The sequence below is a fragment of the Notothenia rossii genome (genome assembly GCF_949606895.1).
Source record: "Notothenia rossii genome assembly, chromosome: 3".
NCBI lineage: Eukaryota > Metazoa > Chordata > Actinopteri > Perciformes > Nototheniidae > Notothenia > Notothenia rossii.
In genome coordinates, this window is record NC_136901.1 from 41,789,440 (window position 1) to 41,811,287 (window position 21,848).

Below are 21,848 nucleotides of genomic sequence, written 5' to 3' on the forward strand. Positions count from 1 at the left end.
TGTAAAAATAGAAATAAAAGTGGTCCCAAACAACTACCCTGAGGTACTCCACAAGTGACTGTTTTCATCTTTGAGAAACATCCATTAAAAAAAACAGTTTGACTTTGATTTGTCAGGTAACTTTCTAACCACCTCAGCATTAAATTAAAACCATATTGTTCCAGCTTGTGTAACAACAAAGAATGGTCAATGACATCAAAAGCAGAACTAAAATCAAGTAGTACTGCACCCACTAACTTCCTATTATCTAGTTCGCCCTTCCAGTCATCTGTCATTTGTGTTAAAGCGGTGCATGTGGAATGGCCAGGTCTGTAAGCATGTTGATACACAGTATTAAGTTTGTTACCTCTCCTCGTCACAACTTCCTCCAGCTCAGTCTGGCCGTTTCTGGCGACTTGATGGAGTGATGGCTATGGGTTCACCCCCCAGGTAGAGGACTATAAATAGGCTGTCCTCTAAGGTGGGTCGGTTAGCTGCCTCATGGAGCAGACGAAGTCGCTCCTGTTGGCCCTTCAGCCCCGGTGTGGGGGCTACTAGCTTGCTGCCTGGCCCTCCTTCGGTTGCCACACCTCTGCTTGAGGATGCCATGTCGCTAGCGGCTTCAGCTAAACCTGTTCTATGAAGGGGTGGAGGACGGGGCCCCGCTCACCACAGAGGAAGCTTTCCTCTCCTCTGCTCAGAGCTCTACAGGGCATGGAGGATGCCTCCATGGCGGCCACTATTCGTGGGGCCATTTCACGCTTGCAGCTTCAGCTTCCGCAGGTCGACTCGGCTCAGGCTAGCGCCTTCTTCAGGCATAATCCTGCCCCTGTCACTTTCAATGTTTCTCCTTCAGAGGAGTACCTGAGGGAGCTCCATGCATGCTGGAGAGACACCAGGGTGAGCTGCTCTGTAGGGCCTATGACACAGCGGTACGAACGGGTGGTAACGGGAACTCCCTGTCCCTATTTAGAGGCAATGGACGTCCACTCTCGGGAGACGTCAGACAGTAGTGCGGTTAACCAAAGTGACAGACCTCATTTTACCATTTTTAAAGGACGGACTAATGACCTCCAGCATGTGTCCCTGAAATGGACACCTCCATAACCTTGCACACCATGAGTCCCCGAGACTTAAGCACTCCCCCACGGACTAAACCCAGATGATCACACCCTACAGAACCTCATGCACCTGGTAACCCTAAAAGGGGGGTGGATTTTGCGGTGCTTTACCGTCCGCCCATCAGCATCCATATTCGGCATTATTCACGGCACCACCACCCCTTCTGCGGGGGGAAGAGGCATTGAACCCCACCTGCCCCCGGAGGAGGCAGGGGAGTCAGGTACCCGGAGGTGCACGGTGGACGGCCAGGGCAAGGCCGCCACACCGCACTGGAGTCAGAGTTCCGAGTTTTTCAAGCCAGGTCCCGGTGAAACGCAGGACGGAGCACCCGGCAGGCTCCTCCAGCAGACCCGCCGCGCGGTTCCCTCGTCCCTCGGAAGAGGCGGAGAGGTGGGTGTTTTTCATCTGCTGGCGGACTGCCGGGGAGAGCGCGCTGCTCGGGAGCCAGGCTCAGAGTGAGTGGCAGTGGGTGCCCGCGCACCCGCCTTTTACAGCGGGATCACAAGCTCGCCTCGGGGGGGGGGAGAGAAGAGAGAAGCGGAGGCTGCAGAAACAGCCAGAGCCCTCCCCTCAGACCCACCCCTCATTTGGGTGTTTACAGACAAGCACTGGGTAGAGTCCCCTGTCAACTCCAAGCAACAATTGTATCCGAGCCAGAGTGCACTTCATGTATACTTTCATCCAGGGTATGTGGGCTAAAGCATTGTTAGAAGCAGTGTCAGTTAGACCATGGTCTGTCAATCATTTCCGTGTCCGGGCCGGGTGAGGTCATGCCTTTGTGAGTCAAATTAAGCCGCAGGCTCCACTCCTACTATTGCGCTTCCATCAATTCCTTTAAGTTTCAGGTTGCTTTCATCTTCAGCTTCTGCAGGACCAATTGCTCATATCAGAGCTTAAGGGTGGACAAGCTGTAGAGAAACACCCGGGCTGGACCAGGCCCGTTACCCCTTTGAGACAAGCATTATGTGGTTACGCAGGATCAAATAGGTAGCCTGTGATGAAGTAGGGTCAACCCTATATCATGTGATGCCACCGAACACTGGTCCCCGGAGGAACCGGTGCCTGGAGCAAGGCCAATTGCTGAATGCCGCAGCCGACGAAGGCCGCTATGCAACAGTGGAGGGTTCGAGAAACACAGTGTTTGCCGGGCGCACCGCTGATGCCATTCGATCAGTGAGAAATCAGAAAAAAGTCTGAGAATATAGGGCCTCATAATGCGGGTAGAGTCCCCTGTCGACTCTCCTCACATTCCTCCAGAGTCAGAAAAAAGTATGTTAACTTTTTGGAGTTCGATTGAAAAGGGGTGAAAATGAAAAAAGTATCCGAAAATAGTGCCTCATAATGCGGGTAGAGTCCCCTGTCGACTCCCCTCATATTCCTCCAGAGTCAGAAAAAAGTATGTTAACTTTTTGGAGTTCCATTGAAAAGGGGTGAAAATAAAAAAAAGTATCCGGAAATAGGGCATCATAATGCGGGTAGAGTCCCCTGTCGACTCCCCTCACATTCCTCCAGAGTCAGAAAAAAGTCTGAGTTAACTTTTTGGAGAACCATAAAAAAAAGGGTTAAAAGTGATAAAATGTATCCGAAAATAGTGCCTCATAATGCGGGTAGAGTCACCTGCCAACTCCCCTTACATTCCTCCAGAGACCAGTTCAAAAACTTAAAGTTTGGTAAGAACCATGCTGGGGGGTCTCCGGGCAACAAATGTATCCGACCCAGAGTGCACATGGAGCGGATGCATTGCTCCATGAAGTGAGACAGCCGTTCTTTTTCTGAGTCCTCTCAAAAACCGGGTTTCCGATTTTGTGCAGACAGTAGTCTGAAATTGATGAATGATTTTTTTGACAGAGAAGGGGAGGCTTGGTTTCCCCTCTCCGTTGTAAGTTGCAACGGGGGAGCGGAAAAGTGTCCGGGGCTTCGGCCTGAAGCGACGAAGGGTTGAGCTTTGCAGCTGCCCCTTCTCCGTAGGCACTTAGAAGTCCTCTCAAAAACGACCACTAGATGGTGACAGGAGACCCTAATTCTGACCTAACCAAGTCTTCACCCTAAAATTAATGATTCCCCTTATGGGGACCTCCATTTTGTCCCCATAAGGGAAGCCAGTCCCCACACGTGGATTTGTAAACAGATGTAGGTCCCCACAAGGATAGTAATGCTAGGCCACACACACACGCACGCACATACATACACATTCCTGTATAGGTGGGAAGTGAGGACCGGGAAAATTCACGTTGAAAGTGAGGACCACCGTTTCAGCTAGACTGTGAGAGAGATAAATTCTGCATTTCAACACCGGTTTCCAGTTTCCACCTCAGCTTATTTTTCAAAACAAAGGAAAAATATAACTTTTGAAGCCAGTTTAGCGTCGAAGTGAGGACCTGGTTTCGTTGGCGTTATTGAGTTTTTAGCCAACTTCTGTCTAAAGCTTACAGTTATTCTTAGCTGCAATTACATTTTTAAGTAAAGACCAATTTCAAAAGGTTTGAACAGCTTGAGATTCATAGATAAAGAGAATGCCTACAATTAATATTCAGACCATTGATTAGAATGCTGTGCAGAAATACAGATACCATTTTATGCTATACTTGTTAATATACCAAAATGAAATCATCTAAAGAAAATCAGTATCATTCAACTTCCAACACAACTGCAATGAATGCCATTTCTGGTAGCAGTATTATATTTATTTATAGTAGTGACTACTTTTGACTTTCCAACACATGCAAAAACGGAAAATTAAAACGCCCCGCAGCCCTTTAAACACTTGTCATTCGTCCTTTGTGCAAATCATGGCGAGAGTTGCTACAGATGTAGCACCTCATTTCGAACGCCCCTACCGTAGTGGGGCTGTCTTCGGCACAGGGTCGGCCCTCGCTGAAAGGAAAACCCCCCGCATGACTTGATACGCCCCCCTTGATAAGTAAATACAATTATGATGAAACCAGCTGCAATGGATCATGGATCCACCAAGGGGAGCAGTGATTAAAAAGCTACCACACTGGAACTCATGTGAAATAAACAGCTCATAGATCACCATGTTTTTATTTAACAAAATGATGTTGTTTAATCCACGTTGGTGTACTACAACTACAAACACAATCGGTTTGTTTTTTCATCAGGAAATGCAGCCCGGCTCAAACTAACGATTTTTACTCCTCATCCTCACGATCATTCAATGTGTATGTTGGCCAAATTGACATGAAAGTACTAACAAATATGAATTTGCTGTAGTCAACTTCATTAAATCGTTATTAATAATAATAATAATAATAATAATAATAATAATAATAATACATGGGACTTTTATAGCGCTTTTCATGAAACTCAAAGACGCTTTGACAGAGAATTAAGAAAAGACAACAAAAAAAAGACAAAGAAATACAAGAAGAGATAAACAAAACAGAAAATAGGGGGGGGGGGGTCAGTGGCTGAATGCAGTGTTGAACAGGTGGGTTTTGAGTGATGTTTTGAATGCTGTGAGGGAGGAAGAATGTCTGATGGATTGGGGTAGTGAGTTCCAGAGGGTGGGTGCAGCAACGGAGAAGGCTCTGTCGCCCCAAAACTTGAGGTTGGTCCGGGTGGGGAGGGACAGGAGGTTGGCAGTGGCAGAGCGGAGGGAGCGAGTGGGAGTGTGTCTGTGGAGGAGGTCAGTCAGATAGGATGGGGCCAGGTTATGGAGGGCTTTGTATGTCATCAGGAGGATCTTGTACTGAATTCTCTGGGGGATGGGGAGCCAGTGGAGCTTGATGAGGACGGGTGTAATGTGTTCACGGATTCGGGTGTGGGTGAGTAGACGGGCGGCGGAGTTCTGGATATATTGAAGTTTGTTGAGGATTTTTGTAGGTGTTACAGCCGCCAACGTCCCGCCCTCGCTGCATCCGAAGAGGTGATTGGATGAGATCCAATCCCCGCCCTTTCCGGCACATTCCCCGGGGGGAGGAGTACAAAGGCTGGGAACGGAGATCATTCGGGAGGCTCTGTGTTGGGAGACAGACGCCTCTAGCATTGCGATACTTCTTGTGTGTGTTATACTGTTAGCTCCCCCTGTAATCCGCAGATACTTAGCCGAGTGCAAGTAGAGTGTTGTACCTTCCTATTGTGTAACGTTGTGGTGGTGTATTAGCTTAGACCCAGGTGAGTAGCACCTGTTGACCAGCTGTTATCTTTGCAAACCATATTAGCTTAGACCCAGGTGATTAGCACCTGTAGACCAGCTACAACTGTGTGTGTGTGCAGCTTCTTGAGTCACCATTTGTACCCCGTGTAACGGGAGGGTTTTGTTGTGTTTATAAACGTCCTTTTGAAGTTCTCTCTTGGTGTAATAAAACCACTTGTAATTATTACCAATACCACTCTGGTCGTGTTATTTCCCCTTTGGCTCCCCTAGCCCAATAGGGAACGTAACAGTGAACCATAGAGGAGGCTGTTGCAATAGTCCAGACGGGAGGTGATGAAGGCGTGGATGAGGGTTTCGGCAGCAGTGGGAGAGAGGGATGGACGTAGACGGGCGATGTTTTTGAGGTGGAAGAAGGCTGTCTTTGTGATCTGATTGATGTATCTGTTGTAGGAGAGGGTTTGGTCAAATATGATGCCTAGGTTCCGGATGTGAGGGGAGGTTTGAACTGGGAAGCCGTCTATGTTGAGGGTGAAGTTATGGATAGGTGTGGTGAGCTTTTTTTGTCCAATGATTATTATTTCAGATTTATCGCAGTTGAGTTTCAGGAAGTTAAGTTGGAGCCAGGATTTTATTTCAGTGATGCAGTTTGTGAGGATGGAGTGGGTAGCAGTGGAGATGGACTTGGTGGAGATGAGAAGCTGGATGTCGTCGGCAAAGCAGTGGAATTGAAGTCCATGACGGCGGATTATGTGACCAAGGGGAAGCAGGTAGAGGATGAAGAGGAGGGGGCTGAGAACTGAGCCTTGAGGGACACCTTGGGGGAGAGGAGCGGTGGGGGATTTGCAGTTATTGATGTAAATGAACTGGTTTCTGTCAGAGAGGTATGAAGTGAACCAAGAGAGGGCAGTGCCGGTGATGTTGAAGGTGGTTTCAAGACGGGTGAGGAGGATGGAGTGATTAATGGTGTCGAAGGCAGCGCTGATGTCAAGGAGGATGAGGATGTTGAGGTTACCAGCATCGGAGGAGAGGAGAAGGTCATTTGTAATTTTGAGGAGTACGGTTTCGGTACTGTGGTTTGAGCGGAATCCGGATTAACGTTCCTAAACTCAGTAATTCACTAAAAAGAGGTTTATTTTTAATGGAGCCTCGTCATCTCCCCACGGGCAAACAAGAATATGTAGCCTACATTGTTAATAGTTTACTTTGTTATTAGTGTTTAATATTACTGCTATAACAATCACACATTGAGTTCATTGTTGTGCAATGTTAAAATCAGACCGTTGTTTTTTTAAATAGTCTGAATGAAGCGGCAGCTCTCAGGTGATCAGCTGTGTGTGTGACTCTCTTTGTTTACACACCTAATAGCCCATTAGCCACAGCTCTCCCCCCCTGATTTATCCTCTCCAGCAGTAAAGTGTAACTGTAGGTTTGGATTTGCATATTTATGCAGTGATCTGTCTCTAATAATAATAATAATGATAATAATTATACGTATTGGGATCATTTGTATTAATGTGGACCGGAGGGAGAGGGTGACGAGCATAAGTTTCACTTTCCTTTTATTTAAATTACAACCTTGGTCATGAAGAATATGTTTCTCTGTTGTCCACATTCATAAAGCATAAAACAACACCATCAGAGCGCGGTGCGAAGTATCTAGATGGGTTTACACAGCGTCGTATAGAATATGGCGCTAGGTTTACAGTAGTTGTTGTTCTTATTATAGCCTACATCAATGTAGTCCGCTGTATAGAAAACTGTAGTTTCCCCACAGCAGCAGACGCACATTCATGACGTCCACTGGCGCATCATAAATGCGTCGGTAGTTTAAGTGCAGTTGGATTTTCAAAGCACTGCAGTCTCTTCTCCTAAATCCTTTTGAATTCTCCTATCCACGGATTGTGACACAACTCTCCCATCCCCCTTCTTCTCCATTGCTGGTATAGGTCTTGATAAATGGTATAAAACAATTAAAACATTGCAAGCTGAGGCTGTGAAAATGTTTGTAATATTATTGCCATAACAATCACAAATTGAGTTTATTCACAAATGTTGTGCAATGACACAATCAGACTGTTATATTTGAAAATGGTCTGGCTTTAATACAAATGAAATACTGTAGGCTCGACAGCCCCCCTCAAGGTGATCAACACATGCAGGGCAGCATTGCCGGTCTGAAAGGGTCTCTGGAATATCAAACATTTCATTACAGTGACAGGGTCCAAACTCAGAAGAAGATTCCGATTATTTTCCTAGGTAAAAATACGTGTTAGAAGTAAATGTCCTGCATTCAAAATGGCCAATTACCCAAGTGAAAAGTATTATCATCTGAAAGTAAAATTAATCATTATGTTATTAGTGTTAAATACATATAATTATTTTTACAACTTATATTTAGAAATACCCCTATAATGGGGTTAATGTATGATATTACTTAATCAATCAATCAATGTTTATTTACATAGCCCAATATCACAAATGTTACATTTGTCCCAGTGGACTTCACAGTTTGTACAGAATATCAGTATGACAATACGAGACCCTCTATCCTTAGACCCTCACATCGTACAAGAAAAAAAAAAACACTGTTAAAGGGGAAAATGGGAGAAACTTCATGCCATCCATAGTTAATATATCTTTAGATAGTTTGTTTCGTAGAGTCTTTGGGCCGAGTACAATAACTTCAATTTTGGCCGTGCTTAACCCTCTGAGTCTAAGGGTATTTTCTCGATTTTTAGATCACCTTTTAAATGTACTTCTTATAACATGGCCCCCCATGTGTTGCATATGAAAATGTTCAGGACCATCTCTGGTCTTGCTACAAATGCGAATTACTCACCTTAGAGCACTGTGTGATGAGATAAGTATCTCTAAAGCTTAACATTTGACATCCGATTTTCGGAAAATCTTCAAAACTCATGTGAAAACACAAATTTACTTTTTGTGTTTTGGTATTTTAGATTTGGTTACCAAAGTCTTAGGATCACACAAGTAGTGAAATATTTGAATTGCACTGTATATAAATGTGTAATTCATGTCTAAAATGAAAAACATTCAATTTGAAGTTTGAGTAAACAGGTGTTTATCACTCTACTTTCACCACAGCAGGGACTGAGATACATTAGGACTGAATAATGACTTCATATTACATTCCAAGATTCATGTGATGTGTACAAATACAAATTGAGCATTCAAACGTTTTTTTTCAACCAACAATTTATTATAAATTTGTTTTTTTCAACCAACTATTTATATAAATATAAGAAACTGGAAAATCTCACTATATACAATATTTAACATCAGAACTTTCAACCAACTATTCATTATAAATGTCAAGACAGTGTCAATGTCTTTGTCTGTCTTCCAAGACACAGGGTCTGGCTGCTGTGAAGATGGGGGTGATGGTGCATGGGCTACTGTGTAGGTGGGGGGTACAAGTGCTATACGAGACCTCCATGAGACCTCCTTGCTGGCTGGGTTGATGGTGATGGCTGTGGTGGAGCCTTTGTGCTGAGGTGTATGTTGACCTGGTGGCAGCCACAGATGGATGTTCTTGCTGCTGGATAAACGCCGCCTGTGGGCCACTAGGCCCAGGCAGCTGTGAAACATCTCTGTAAAACAAATTAAAATGTAGGACAATAATTACAACTAATTTCATTGAAATAAAGTTCAAGTAAAATGTTGCTCAAGCACAAATAACAATGCACACATAAAAAGAAAGTTTGGGAGGTTGGACAGGAGTCTCTCTCGCTCTCTCTCTCTCTCTCTCTCTCTCTCTCTCTCTCTCTCTCTCTCTCTCTCTCTCTCTCTCTCACACAGGTATTTCCAGTTACTTTATATTCAGTATAAAATCACAGACACACATATACATACATCTGATTACAAAGTCTCATCTGTACAGGATGGTAAAATAGTCACAGACACACATATAAATACATCTATGACAAAGTCTCATCTGTACAGAACAGTATGATAAAAATAATCACAGGCACACATATAAATACATCTATGACAACCTCATCTGTACAGAACAATAATCGATGGCAACAACATGTCTATAGCCAGGGCCGTGGGAAGTAGGGGTGCTGAGGGTGCTGCAGCACCCCCTGGTGGAGGACAGGGGATCTGCACTTCCACAAGATTAAATACAAATATAATAAAAAAAAAAAAATGAATTTTCAGCCTTGACGTAACAACATTCATAATTAAGTAAAGATAAAACCCTTTTCACCCCGGTTACATTTTCCATTTGCCCCGTACGATGGGCGCTGTAAGTGATGAAAGTGGGGGATGTTGGCTTATCAGGCGCCCGCAGCTCACAGCCAGCGTGAGAGAGAGATAGATAGATAGAGAGAGGGGGTGCACCTGTACCGGCGGGGAATGTTGTTAGCTTCTGCTGCGCTAACGGATATAAGAAGCTCTTTCTTCAATAATGTGGAGGGAGAGTTCTGTCCTGTTAGACTGAGAGGTTCAGTGAGGTAAAGGACTCTTGAGTGTTTAGATATTTCACTTTAGTCTAAGTTATCTCAGTGGGTCTCAAACGTTTTGATCACAATTTATGTAAACAAATATTTCCAAGGCACTCGCTTATAATTATTAGGATAAATAAAAACAGGTTTGAAATCATTCCAATGTATACTATAGGACAGTAAACCAAAAATATTGTTTAAAACTGGAGAGATTTAAAAATATGCATAAATAAATAAATGTTAACTGATAAAATAAGATATAAATGAACCACAAAAATAAAACAAGTTAGCCTACATTTATTTATTATTGGCTATGGTAGGTTATCGGTTATGTTCACATACTTATTTGATTATTAAAAGGCAAACCGATCTTTTTCATATGGGTGTTTAGAGTTGTATCCCCTAGATCAGTCTCTAGTAATTGGGTGCTCAAAGTGCACCAGATTGAAGCATTTTACTTTAAAATGTTAAAAACAATCTTCCCGGGGGGGCACCCCCGGACCCCCGTAGAGGATGTGAATTCCACCCCCCAATTAAAACATGTTCAATGTTCATGCAATACTAAATAGTATACATTTGAAGCCTTTTTATATAAGCTGTCCACCATGTCAATATGTTTCTCTGTTTGTAGCTTTTGTAGAGGTTTTTCATTGCCAGCTAAAATCTTGCCTTTAGGGCAGCAAATTGGTCAAAACCGGCCCTGGTGTCATCCCCACAGCACCCCCCATTTGAAACATGTTCCCACGGCTATGTCTATAGCCACTGTAAATGTTTCTGTTGTGGGACGAATAAATGATCAATTGAATCATCTACACATGTAATCTCACTTTTACACACCAAAATAACGTTAACACAGAGTAAACATTTGCTAATGGAGAGTCTGTTTTGTCCAAAGAAAAAGTTCATGACTATTGATTCAAAAATATATCAATAAACCTATTGTTCATTTTTGCGGTATTCCCCACACATTGCCAGAAGAAATATTTTGTTTATGTATTGTGAACGCAACGCTGCAGAAATGTGGGTCTGACTCTGCCTCACAGAGGGTGACTACATGATGAGTGACATGGCCACTTTCATACAAATCATACACTAATGCCCTTGATTGGTCTCTGTGTGTCATTCAAGCTCGGGAGGGTGTGTATGTGTGGCGCGAGCGAGCGAGAGAGAAAGCGTGCGCACCGGTTACGTGTTATTGTTGTTAGCATCTGGTACTAGCTAGCGGCGCTAACGGATATAATGAGCTGTCAACAAGGTGGAGGAGAGTCCTCTCCTGTCAGACTGAGAGACTGATAACTACAGCTCGGGATAACCTCAGCTCAGGTGAGGTAAAGGACTCTTGAGTGTTTAGATAGTTAACTGAGTCTAAGGGTGCCTTCACACCTGCCTTGTATAGTCCGGTTGAATCGAACCCTGGTGCATTTAGCCGCTTGGTGCGGTTCATTTGGGTCGGTGTGAACACAATCCGAGACCTCTTAAGTGAACTAAACAACCATTCTGCTGAAATAGGTGGTCTTGGAGCACTGGCTTGCGAACCCTGGAGCGGTTTATTGCTGGTGTGAACGCTGTCTTCACCAAAACATAGGAAGCGTAGTATTTACGTGTCACAAGCGAAAGTGTCTTTCAAGACATCCGCGGTTGTTTAGTTAAAGAGTGTTGAACAGTGTCGTGTAAAGTAAAAATGTTCCGTCAACTAAATAAAAGTAAGAACACCTGTCGTCTGTGAAATGCCCCTCCTTACTGCAGAACGTCTCATTATATGTGTTATAATTAGGGCTGTCAAGTTAACGCGTTAATAATGCATTAACGCAAAAAAAAATTAACGCCACTAATTATTTTAACGCGATTGACGCATGTGCATTTTTTGTCCTCAGCCGCCCCATAGTTTCAGAGCGCATTGAGTTTAAAATACCATCTATATATTCCAAGCACACTGCTGATGCCGACAGCCCCGCTCCTGCCGCCCGCTTGCAGCAGAACACACTTGAAAGTGTGCGGGGGAGATGCTCGGACACGTCTACGAGCAGCAAACCTTTAACAAGATCGCAAAATGGGTGGCGACAGCTTGCAGGCCAATTAACATTGTAGACGAGGAGGGGCTGCGTGATATAATTTGGGTCGCATCCAACGACTGCACTTATGAATTGCCTTCCAGAGCCACCACTGTGTCGAAAATACACAACTTGTATGAAGTCCAAAAAGCGAAAGTAGAGGAGGATTTAAGAAAGACTCACCGGAGACTATTGGACTTCACTCGGTAATGACAGTTACCTCGGGGTCACAGCGCATTATTTTGACCCACAGTGGGAACTTCAGTCTCCAGCTTTGACAGTTACGAAAACAGAGGAGCGGCATTTCGCCGACAACTGCGCCGACTCACACACACACACACACACACACACACACACACACACACACACACACACACACACACACACACACACACACACACACACACACACACACACACACACACACACACACACACACACACACACACACACACACACACACACACACACACACACACGAATTGAGGCGAATATTTGTAATATTCAGAGAATGTTATGTTTAATATTCATGAGAATATTTGTCATTGTTCAAATGATAATAAACAAACATTTGTATAAAGCACATGTGTCCACTCATATGTAAAAACTTGAAAAATATCCCTCTAAGGAACATTTAGAACAGATAAAAAATGTGCGATTAATTTGCGATTAATCGCGATTAAATATTTTAATCGACTGACAGCCTTAGTTATAATGTTTTTAACGGACATTATTACGTCGGACGTTATAAAAAATCTAGATCCCTCCGCTTCGCGTCTGGCTCCTGATCAGCCTGTCGGTGTTCTTTTCCCCATAATGACCGCGTCGCTGCACATTACCCCTTACTTGTCTGATTATATAATCAGATGCGCGGGCCGCTAGTGTCTGTTGATCTCCAGATTAACAGCAGCATGAGAATAACCTGCCGAAAGTGCCGATGCTCCATGGTGAGGCTCCGGTAGAAATTGCCGGGATTTGCGTTTTTACCCCCTTAATGTCTGACCAATGGTTGAACAGCATTTCCGAGCACATGACTTGTTTTTAAAGTGTATAGTCTGTTTGAGTTTTGCCCGTGTGAACGCAAACCGAACCTTCTGAAAAATGAAACAATGTAACAAACTGTCGTCTGGTGCGCACCAGAAAACGGACTATTAGGTGTGAATGCAAGTCTCTCTCTGTGGGTCTCAAATGTTTGGTCACCATGTATGTAAACACATATTTCCATTTGAAGAGGGAGTGATTAGTAAAATATGCATGAATAATAATAAAAAAAATGTTAACTAGGTGAAAAAAGGTAAGATAAACTTTTAAAACTTGTTGAGAGCTAAAACTAGTTTTTACTGCTGCCTCAAAGAGGAGCAGGGGGAGATGAGGGAGACAGGAGAGGCTGGTTCAGGAGCCCGGACACACTCACAACTAGTGCTGCGTACCGGTACGCCAAACCGGTACTGGACTTGTAAAAAGTTTCGGTTCAAGTCCGGTTAAAACCGGAACGTCAGGAACCGGTACTTACGTATATTCTCCTTTGTGTTCTAAACCATCTAAAACCTTCCATAGATCGAGAAATTTGCGCTGAGAAAAGACGAAAAACATTGTTTTGGCTTCTGATATGGCGGCCATTACTGAACTCACGAAGTCTCGCAAGATATCGCAACTACTCGCGAGATCTGTGTGACGTCAAGGGAAGCTGGCTTAGACATAGTGGACACTGACAGCGTGGGATACTGGTTGCCATATATGGTAGTGTAGCTAAGCTAACTCCTTTGTATGTATGGTGATATAGTGTCTGCCGAAAGAGCAACACTTCACCCAGACAATGTCAATATGCTGTTGTTCTTGAACAAGAACACATAGATTTGTACTCTTGCATATTGAGTCTTGTATGTACATCACTATGTATGTAGTTGTGTTGTGTAGTTAGTAACACATGTAGAGTTCTAGAAAAGACATGGTGTAGACACAAGTTGGAAGGGGACACAATAAACCTGACGAGTTTGAATTTGAGTTGATTATGAGTTTATTTTCAATTGTTAATTAGCTCACAATAAGTTCACTTTAGTTACTCACACAACTTGACACAAGTCCGGACTTATAAGTCCGGACCTGAACCTGAACCTCTGGACTTGAGTCCGGACCTGAACCTGAATGTGAGTCCAGGTACACAGCACTACTCACAACTATAAATGAACCAAAAACAAATAAATAAACAAGTTTCAATGTTTTTTCATATTGGATATGGTATGTTATTGGTTATGGCCATGTACTTATGATTTTATGATTATTTAAATGTATGCAGTTCTGTTTCATATGAGTGTAGTCTCTTTATTTCCCCCTCAAAGTGCACCAGATTGATGCATTTAAGTCCAACATTTAAAATTAGCCTGCTTTTCAGGTCTTAGGCTCGAAAAGGACATTCCCAGAACAAATGATCATATCTTCCCTTCTAAAAGGGTTAAATTAATAACCTTTTTTCTCAAAGTAATGATAAACCTGTGAGTTGGATGTAGAAAAGTCAGAATCAATATAGATGTTTTTTATTTTAAAGAAAATTCAGATTGAACATAGTACAAAACTGTAAATTATAGTGTCCGTCCAAAATGTTTTTTTTACTTACAGTGAAAACTACCCTTGGATGATGGTAAGGTAGACTAAAAGCTTTATGAATCCAAAGTAAAACATATAATAAGCACCCTGTATCAAGATTGATGCAAAACAAGTGACATTTTACCTTTTTAGAGAGGTTTAGCAAAAACAACTCCACCTCTGAGGTGATTTGGGTGGAAATGGGGGTTTTACCGTTTCTCTGGAACCCATTGGTCGATTTTGGTGATTGACATCTCTTTCTGACCGTTAGAGCCAATAGAATCGAAGGGGAATCTCCCCACACACACACATGGTAAAACAAAAAGGTGGGGGCTTCGCGCACGCAGTTTTGCTCCAGAGTGAAGCTGTCTATAGGTCTGACACAGGCCCGGCTCCAGGATGAAATGACTGAGGGGGCTGTTAAAAAATCCGAGGGGGCGATTTTTTTTTCACAACAACGAAAAATACTGGCAATGTAATGAATTTACACACCAAGCTTTTTTCCTTCTCACTGCTCTAGAATCTCTTTGCTTCTTTATTTGTTATTCTGGATTTACCTCTGTTGTTCTGTTCTTTTCCTCTGATCTTTAATATTAGATAGTACATTATTAGATGGCCGAACTTTGTTTAACAGACTAACATTGATTTCCTCAATTTATAAATGGACAGGCTCTGTAATTATACCATAACCTTTTCTCCTCTATCCCTTAACTCATCTTCCTATACAGATTTACTTACCTCTAGTCAAGTCAGGATTAAATAAACATTAATCTGGTTGGTTAGCCAAAAGCTCCTGCAGCAGAAACCTACCTGTTAGTGCTATAGCCAAATTTAAGGAAGAGATTCCACCAATACTTAACTCGATAGCATATCTGCATGTAGGGGAGGAAACTTATACAAAATGTACACCACCCCAAATTGATCATGTTGTTGATAGTGCTACAGATGCGCTGCGAATAAAATTAGACTCTGTTGCTCCTTTGAAAAAGAAGAAAATAAAACAACATAGATTAGCTCCATGGTATAATGCCGAAACCCGCAAAATAAAGCAAAAGTCGAGACAACTTGAAAGGATATGGCGTTCCACTAAACTTGAAGAATCTCGTTTAATTTGGCATATTACTCTCAATGAATATAAGAAAGCACTGCGTAAAGCGAGAGCAGCATACTACTCTTCATTAATAGATGAGAATAAGAATAATGCAAGATTTCTTTTCAGCACTGTAGCCAGGCTGACAGAGAGCCACAGCTCGACTGAGCCTTCTATTCCCATATCACTCTTTTTTAACGATAAAATTGTTACTCTTAGAAACAAAATCAATGACCTCTTGCCTTTGACCAGTATAGTGTTATCAACAGCTCCCGGAAACAGGTTTTAGCCAACTATAGACCTATTTCTAATCTTCCGTTCCTCAAAAATTCTTGAGAAAGCAGTCGCAAAACAGCTGTGTGATTACTTAAAAAACTATGATTTATTTGAAGATTTTCAGTCTGGCTTTAGAACACAACATAGCACAGAGACAGCTCTGGTTAAAGTCACAAATGACATTCTAATAGCCTCAGACAAGGAACTTGTCTCTATTCTTGTCTTACTCGATCTTAGTGCTGCATTTGATACTATCGACCATGACATCCTATTGCAAAGACTAGAGCACTTAGTTGGCATACAGGGAACTGCTTTAGGCTGGTTTAGGTCTTATCTATCTGAACGCTCTCAGTTTGTACGTGTCAACGATGAATCTTCCATGCAAACCAAAGTTAGCCATGGAGTGCCACAGGGCTCAGTGCTTGGACCTATTTTGTTCACACTATATATGCTTCCGTTAGGCAATATTATAAGGAATCATTCTGTAAACTTTCATTGTTATGCGGATGATACTCAACTATATTTATCAATCAAGCCTGATGAAATTAATCATCTAAATAAAATTCAAGACTGCCTCAAGGACTTAAAAACGTGGATGACCTTACATTTTTTGATGTTAAACACGACCAAAACTGAAGTTATTGTACTTGGCCCAAAGAATCTACGAAACAAATTATCTAAAGATATATTAACTATGGATGGCATTAATTTGGCCTCCAGTGAGACTGTAAGGAATCTTGGTGTTATATTTGATCAGGATTTATCCTTTAACACCCACATAAAATCAATTTCAAGGACCGCCTACTTCCATCTACGTAACATTGCAAAAATCAGGCATATCTTGCCTCAAAAAGATGCAGAGAAACTAGTCCATGTATTTGTTACTTCAAGGCTGGATTATTGTAACTCCTTATTATCAGGGTGTACCAAGAAGTCAGTCAAGTCGCTTCAGCTGATTCAAAATGCTGCAGCTCGTGTACTAACCAGTTAGGAAAAGGGACCACATTACTCCTGTTCTGGCTGCCTTACACTGGCTCCCTATAGAACACAGGATATCATTTAAAATTCTTCTTCTCGCCTACAAAGCCCTTAATGGGCAGGCGTCATCTTACCTTAAAGAACTCATTATACCCTATTGTCCTACTAGGGCATTGCGTTCCAAGAATGCAGGGTTGTTGGTTGTTCCTAGAGTCTCTAAAAGTACAATGGGAGCCAGAGCCTTTTCTTATCAAGCTCCACTTTTGTGGAATCAACTTCCAGTTTGTGTTCGGACGGCAGACACCCTATCCGTTTTTAAGAGTGCGCTTAAGACCTTCCTTTTTGATAAAGCTTATAGTTAGGGCTGATTAGATTCAGCCCCTAGTTTTGCTGATATAGGCTTAGTTTGTCGGGGGACATCTTACTTCTTCCTTCTCTCTGTCTATACCTGTGTACTCTCATGTTCCGATTAACCCAGCTTCCCCAAATTTCTTTCTTTTTGGTGTCTATATACGCCGGGATCCGGAGTCATGGATGATCCTGCGGTCCTGTGTCATGGATTGCGAGTCCTGGATCTTGAGTCGTGGCTGTGGTCCTGGATCATAAGTCCTGGATGGATATACTCGTGGATTCATCTTCCTATTATACGCACATGCATTTCCAAACATTTGGACTACCTATGTTGCAAATGTATTATCTTTTCAATTTACACACGGCATCTATTGCACGTCTGTCCGTCCTGGGAGAGGGATCCCTCCTCTGTTGCTCTCCCTGAGGTTTCTCCCATGTTCCCCTTTAAACTGTGGGTTTTCTCTGGAAGTTTTTCCTTGTACGATGTGAGGGTCTAAGGACAGAGGGTGTCGTATTGTCATACTGATATTCTGTACAAACTGTGAAGTCCACTGAGACAAATGTAACATTTGTGATATTGGGCTATATAAATAAACATTGATTGATTGATTGATTTTTTATTTTCAGGATTGAATGTTCAAATCAAGGCCTAAAACCTGGCATTTCATAAGAAAGTGACTAATATATAAACCAAATGTAATATTGGAACAAATACTACACCAAATGGACAGACACAGATTCAAAATAAAAATAAAGTCCCCTAGTTTGTCTCTAGAGTCTAACTGCCATGAGAAAAATCAAATCAATGTTCCAAAATCTGTCACGAGATGTCGCTCATTGTACCAATATGGTTGATATAATACATAACATATTATTATTCTAGTAAAAGGGCTCGCTTTGGCAAAAACCTGATCCATACAGCCCTAAATAATAACAAGTAACCATCACGTGTGTTGCTATCTGTAGTTGTTTGTCTTATTTTTTGTTGATGTCAAACAACATGGATTTCAAGTCAATATACGAAAGTAAATCAAGAAATTAAGCAAACAAGCTGATCTTCAAGTTCCTCAAAAACACTGGTCTGAGGACAAGGATTTAATATGAACATTTAATAAATCAACAGTAGGTGGCGATATATGCTCCAAGGGGAAGCGATTCGCCAATAAAGACAAAAGAAGAAGAAGAAGAAGAAGAAGTAGTAGTAGAAGAAGAAGAAATACGCTAACTACAAACAGCTAAACACACACGCTAACATTAAGACTAGCTCACTTGGGGTTGAGGCTTTTTTACACGTTGCTTGACTGCCTGCCCACATATCTGATCTAAACGTAGTAACGTGTATTGTGGAAAAAAATTATTTAAAGTTATTTAATAATTTTGACATTTATTGTACTTTTTGATGGATGAATGATGCTCAAAGTGAGGGGGCAAATAATACAACTGAGGGGGCAATGCCCCCTTTTGCCCCCTCGTGGCGCCGGGCCCGGTCTGACATCTGAAAACCGAAAAGCAGATTTATTGCTCATGGATTATCAGAAATCATTAAAAGTGACACAGACACATTGGATTAACCTATGGATTAATTTTAGCATCGTTTTGATCGTTTTAATGCCATTGAAGACCACTTTTGACCAGACTACAACAGAGGTGAGCCATGTAAGCGTTTCTAGCTACCTAGCTCCATATGTTTTGATGTGTGTTCTTGTTATTATCTCCGAGAGTTTGTATAATTGAGTGATAATGAGGGTACCCCTCGATTCTGTGTCCCCTCATGATGTGAAACGATGGGTTGAGATGTGCAGCAAAGATCAATAATAAGGTTTTGTGAGTGAATTTCGGTGCAGTCATCTGTTAGCATTTTTCGCTCGTTGCTAATTCAGAGGCTCAGCGTTAGCAGTGTGTTTTTTTTTTGAAAAACATTTTTAAATGATCAGTTAGATGAGTTTCTTTCCGTTACATGGATATAAAAAATTCATAGTTTATTAAATGAACATGCCCTCAGACACTGTTTCCTGCAAGATGTTGTTGGAGGGCCCCAGTACCGGGGTCTTTCTGGCTTGACAGGTTAAATAATAAATCTGATTGGTACAGCATTTTAGTAGGATCGTAGTATTTTAAAGTGTCAACAATATAATGATCAGACCCCGCCATAGAATAAATCAAGTTTCACTTTAGTTTTTCAAGTAACTCAACTCTAACTCACTCACTCACTCAGCATCATCAAGGTTATCTTTTAGGAATATGAGCATGTCCACCTTTCCAGGTAGAAGCTTGGATATTTGGGCGTTTCCAATATCCCCTGCTGTAGAAAAAACTCTCTTGCTTGGTACTGATGTTGGAGGAGAGGGAGACAGGGTGGGGGAACCACATGGTGATCCGTGAATGGAGGGGAAGGGGTCGCCTGACTGCTGCCCACCACTCAGATCCAATAAATAAAGGGCTTGGTCCACAGAGTAAGACTCCTGGATTAGCCAATCATCCTCGGCCGCAGCAGCGAGAGCGTCCGCTCTCCACTGTCTGTGGGCCAGAGGGAGACGGACACAATGAGTGCACGAAACCTGGGGAGTGAGAGCCGCGTTTGCGTGTTCTAATCCCCGGCAGGACTCACACCGTGAGCTCCAGTCGTAACTCATATGTCGGGTTGACACCGGGCCCCCGCCCTGTTTCCCCCGTCCGGAGGAGAGGGAGGATGGGCCCAGGGGAACCAGGAATGTTTGCTTTCTAGTAGGGATGCACCGAATATTCGGCCGCCGAAAATGATCGGCCGAAAATGGTTAAAAAGGCCCTTTCGGCTTTCGGCCGAAAGGGTTCTAGCACCGAAAAAATATCACCGAATGTCAGAGAACAGGGTTACGTTGGTAAGCTAACTTGTTGTTGTGATGACGTAATCAAAACGCGGCGACAAGCACGGCGCGCGACCATGCTCGCGGCTGGCTCACAGCCAACATGTCTGCCGCTTGGAGATATTTAAAAATATCACAAAAAGAGGCGCGGATTGCGATTTGTAAAACGTGTTCAGCTGACATTTCTCGAGGGGGTGTAACTGCAAAGACTTTCACCACTTCAGGATTACTCCACCACTTGAAATCAAAACACCCGGACAAATATGCGGAGTAAGATCAAATCACAAGCATTGACAGCGAGAGACTGTTCAGCGCTGCCTCTCATGTGCTTGATGAGAAGAGGAACAGACTTATGGCTGATAAAGCAGAGAAGCTACTGTTCATTAAAAAGAACCTCCCACTTTTCCTTAATAAGTAGACAACGCTGGCTTATCATAAGCTTATCTAGTTCTACATGTCTACTCTATACCCACTTTCCTGAACAATTTTCATTGTGAGTTATGATTCACCATCTCAGGTTATCATTAGGGGGAAATGACAGCAGCACAGTGTTCGATATATTGTACTAAATTCTATCTAAATGATACAATGTTGTTTACATTGCTCATGAGGACAGACCACCTTATTTGCAGATTCTTGAAATTGTAATTTAATTTGTAATTGATTGTGGATTTTGTATCCAGTTTTCACTTTATGTATCTTTATACAATGTTTACTACTTTGCTTATGAGGACAGACAGCCTTATTTACAGATTCTTGAAATTCAATTGTAATTTCATTTGTAAATAGTTGCATTCATGTGGGTTTATCCAGTTTGCACATTTGTATGAATGCACTTATAGGTGCATTTGTTGTTGTTGAAGGCCTGGCTGTTACAGTCTTTATTTACACTATTTTGTTGTAGGCCTACTGGCCTAGATGTTTATGCAGTTTTAAAACACCTTGGCTTTGTTCTGAATGCACTTTGTTGTAGGTATCCTACAGAGAAAAGAAAATGCACTTGACTTGGAATTAATGTACTGTATGCATTCAAAAGTGCTGAATAAATGTTTTATGGACCCATAATAGTGATTATTATTTAAGTTAAGTTAAGTTTTGCAATAATCATTTATTTTTCCATAATCAGGCAGCTGAACAACATTGGTAAAAAATGTATACATTATATATATATATATATATTTTTTTTTTCGGGCATTCCTGTGGAGGTTGGGGACATTGAACCTGAGTGGTCGGTGTTCAAAGCCTCTATTGCCGAAGCCGCGGCGGGGAGCTGTGGTCTCAAGGTCCTAGGTGCCTCAAGGGGCGGTAACCCTCGAACCTCCTGGTGGACACCGGTGGTCAGGGAAGCCGTCCGACTGAAGAAGGAGGCCTTCAGGGATTTGTTATCCCGGGGGACTCCCGAGGCAGTTGCAAGGTACCGACAGGCCCGAAGGGCAGCAGCCTCAGCCGTTGCCGAGGCAAAGCAGCGGGTGTGGGAGAAGTTCGGAGAAGACATGGAAAAAGACTTTCGGGCGGCACCAAAGTTGTTCTGGAAAACTGTCCGACACCTCAGGAGGGGGAAGCAGGGAACCATCCAAGCTGTGTACAGTAAGGATGGGACGTTGTTTACCTCAACTGATGGAGTGTTAGGGCGTTGGAAGGAGCACTTTGAGGAACTCCTGAACTCGACAACTCCGCCCTCTATGTTAGAGGCAGAGCTGGAGTATGACGGGGGATCGACACCAATCTCCCGGGGGGAAGTCACTGAGGTCATCAAACAACTTCACAGTGGCAAAGCCCCGGGGGTGGATGAGATCCGCCCAGAAATGCTGAAGGCTCTGGGTGTTGAGGGACTGTCATGGTTGACACGTCTCATCAACGTTGCGTGGAAGTCGGAAACAGTACCGAAGGAGTGGCAGACCGGGGTGGTGGTTCCCCTTTTCAAAAAGGGGGATCAGAGGGTGTGTGCCAATTACAGAGGCATCACACTACTCAGCCTCCCCGGGAAAG

At 42.8% G+C, this 21,848-nt stretch overlaps 2 protein-coding genes across 2 annotated transcripts in view; one reads left to right on the top strand and one right to left on the bottom strand.

Moving 5' to 3' along the window:
- Window positions 1-8,466: 8,466 nt before the first annotated feature.
- LOC307032488 (complement C3-like) overlaps window positions 8,467-21,848 on the bottom strand; it is a 76,183-nt gene continuing 62,801 nt past the window's right edge. Inside the window, exon 42 of the mRNA XM_079670467.1 lies at window positions 8,467-8,829. Within this exon, the coding sequence (XP_079526593.1) occupies window positions 8,468-8,829 (362 nt within the window). The 3' untranslated portion in view covers window position 8,467. The remainder of the gene's footprint in view (window positions 8,830-21,848) is intronic.
- The window catches only part of LOC307032489 (FHF complex subunit HOOK-interacting protein 1A-like), a 100,146-nt gene continuing 91,377 nt past the window's right edge, over window positions 13,080-21,848 (top strand). Inside the window, exon 1 of the mRNA XM_079670479.1 lies at window positions 13,080-18,663. The gene's annotated coding sequence lies outside the window, so the exon portion shown is untranslated. The remainder of the gene's footprint in view (window positions 18,664-21,848) is intronic.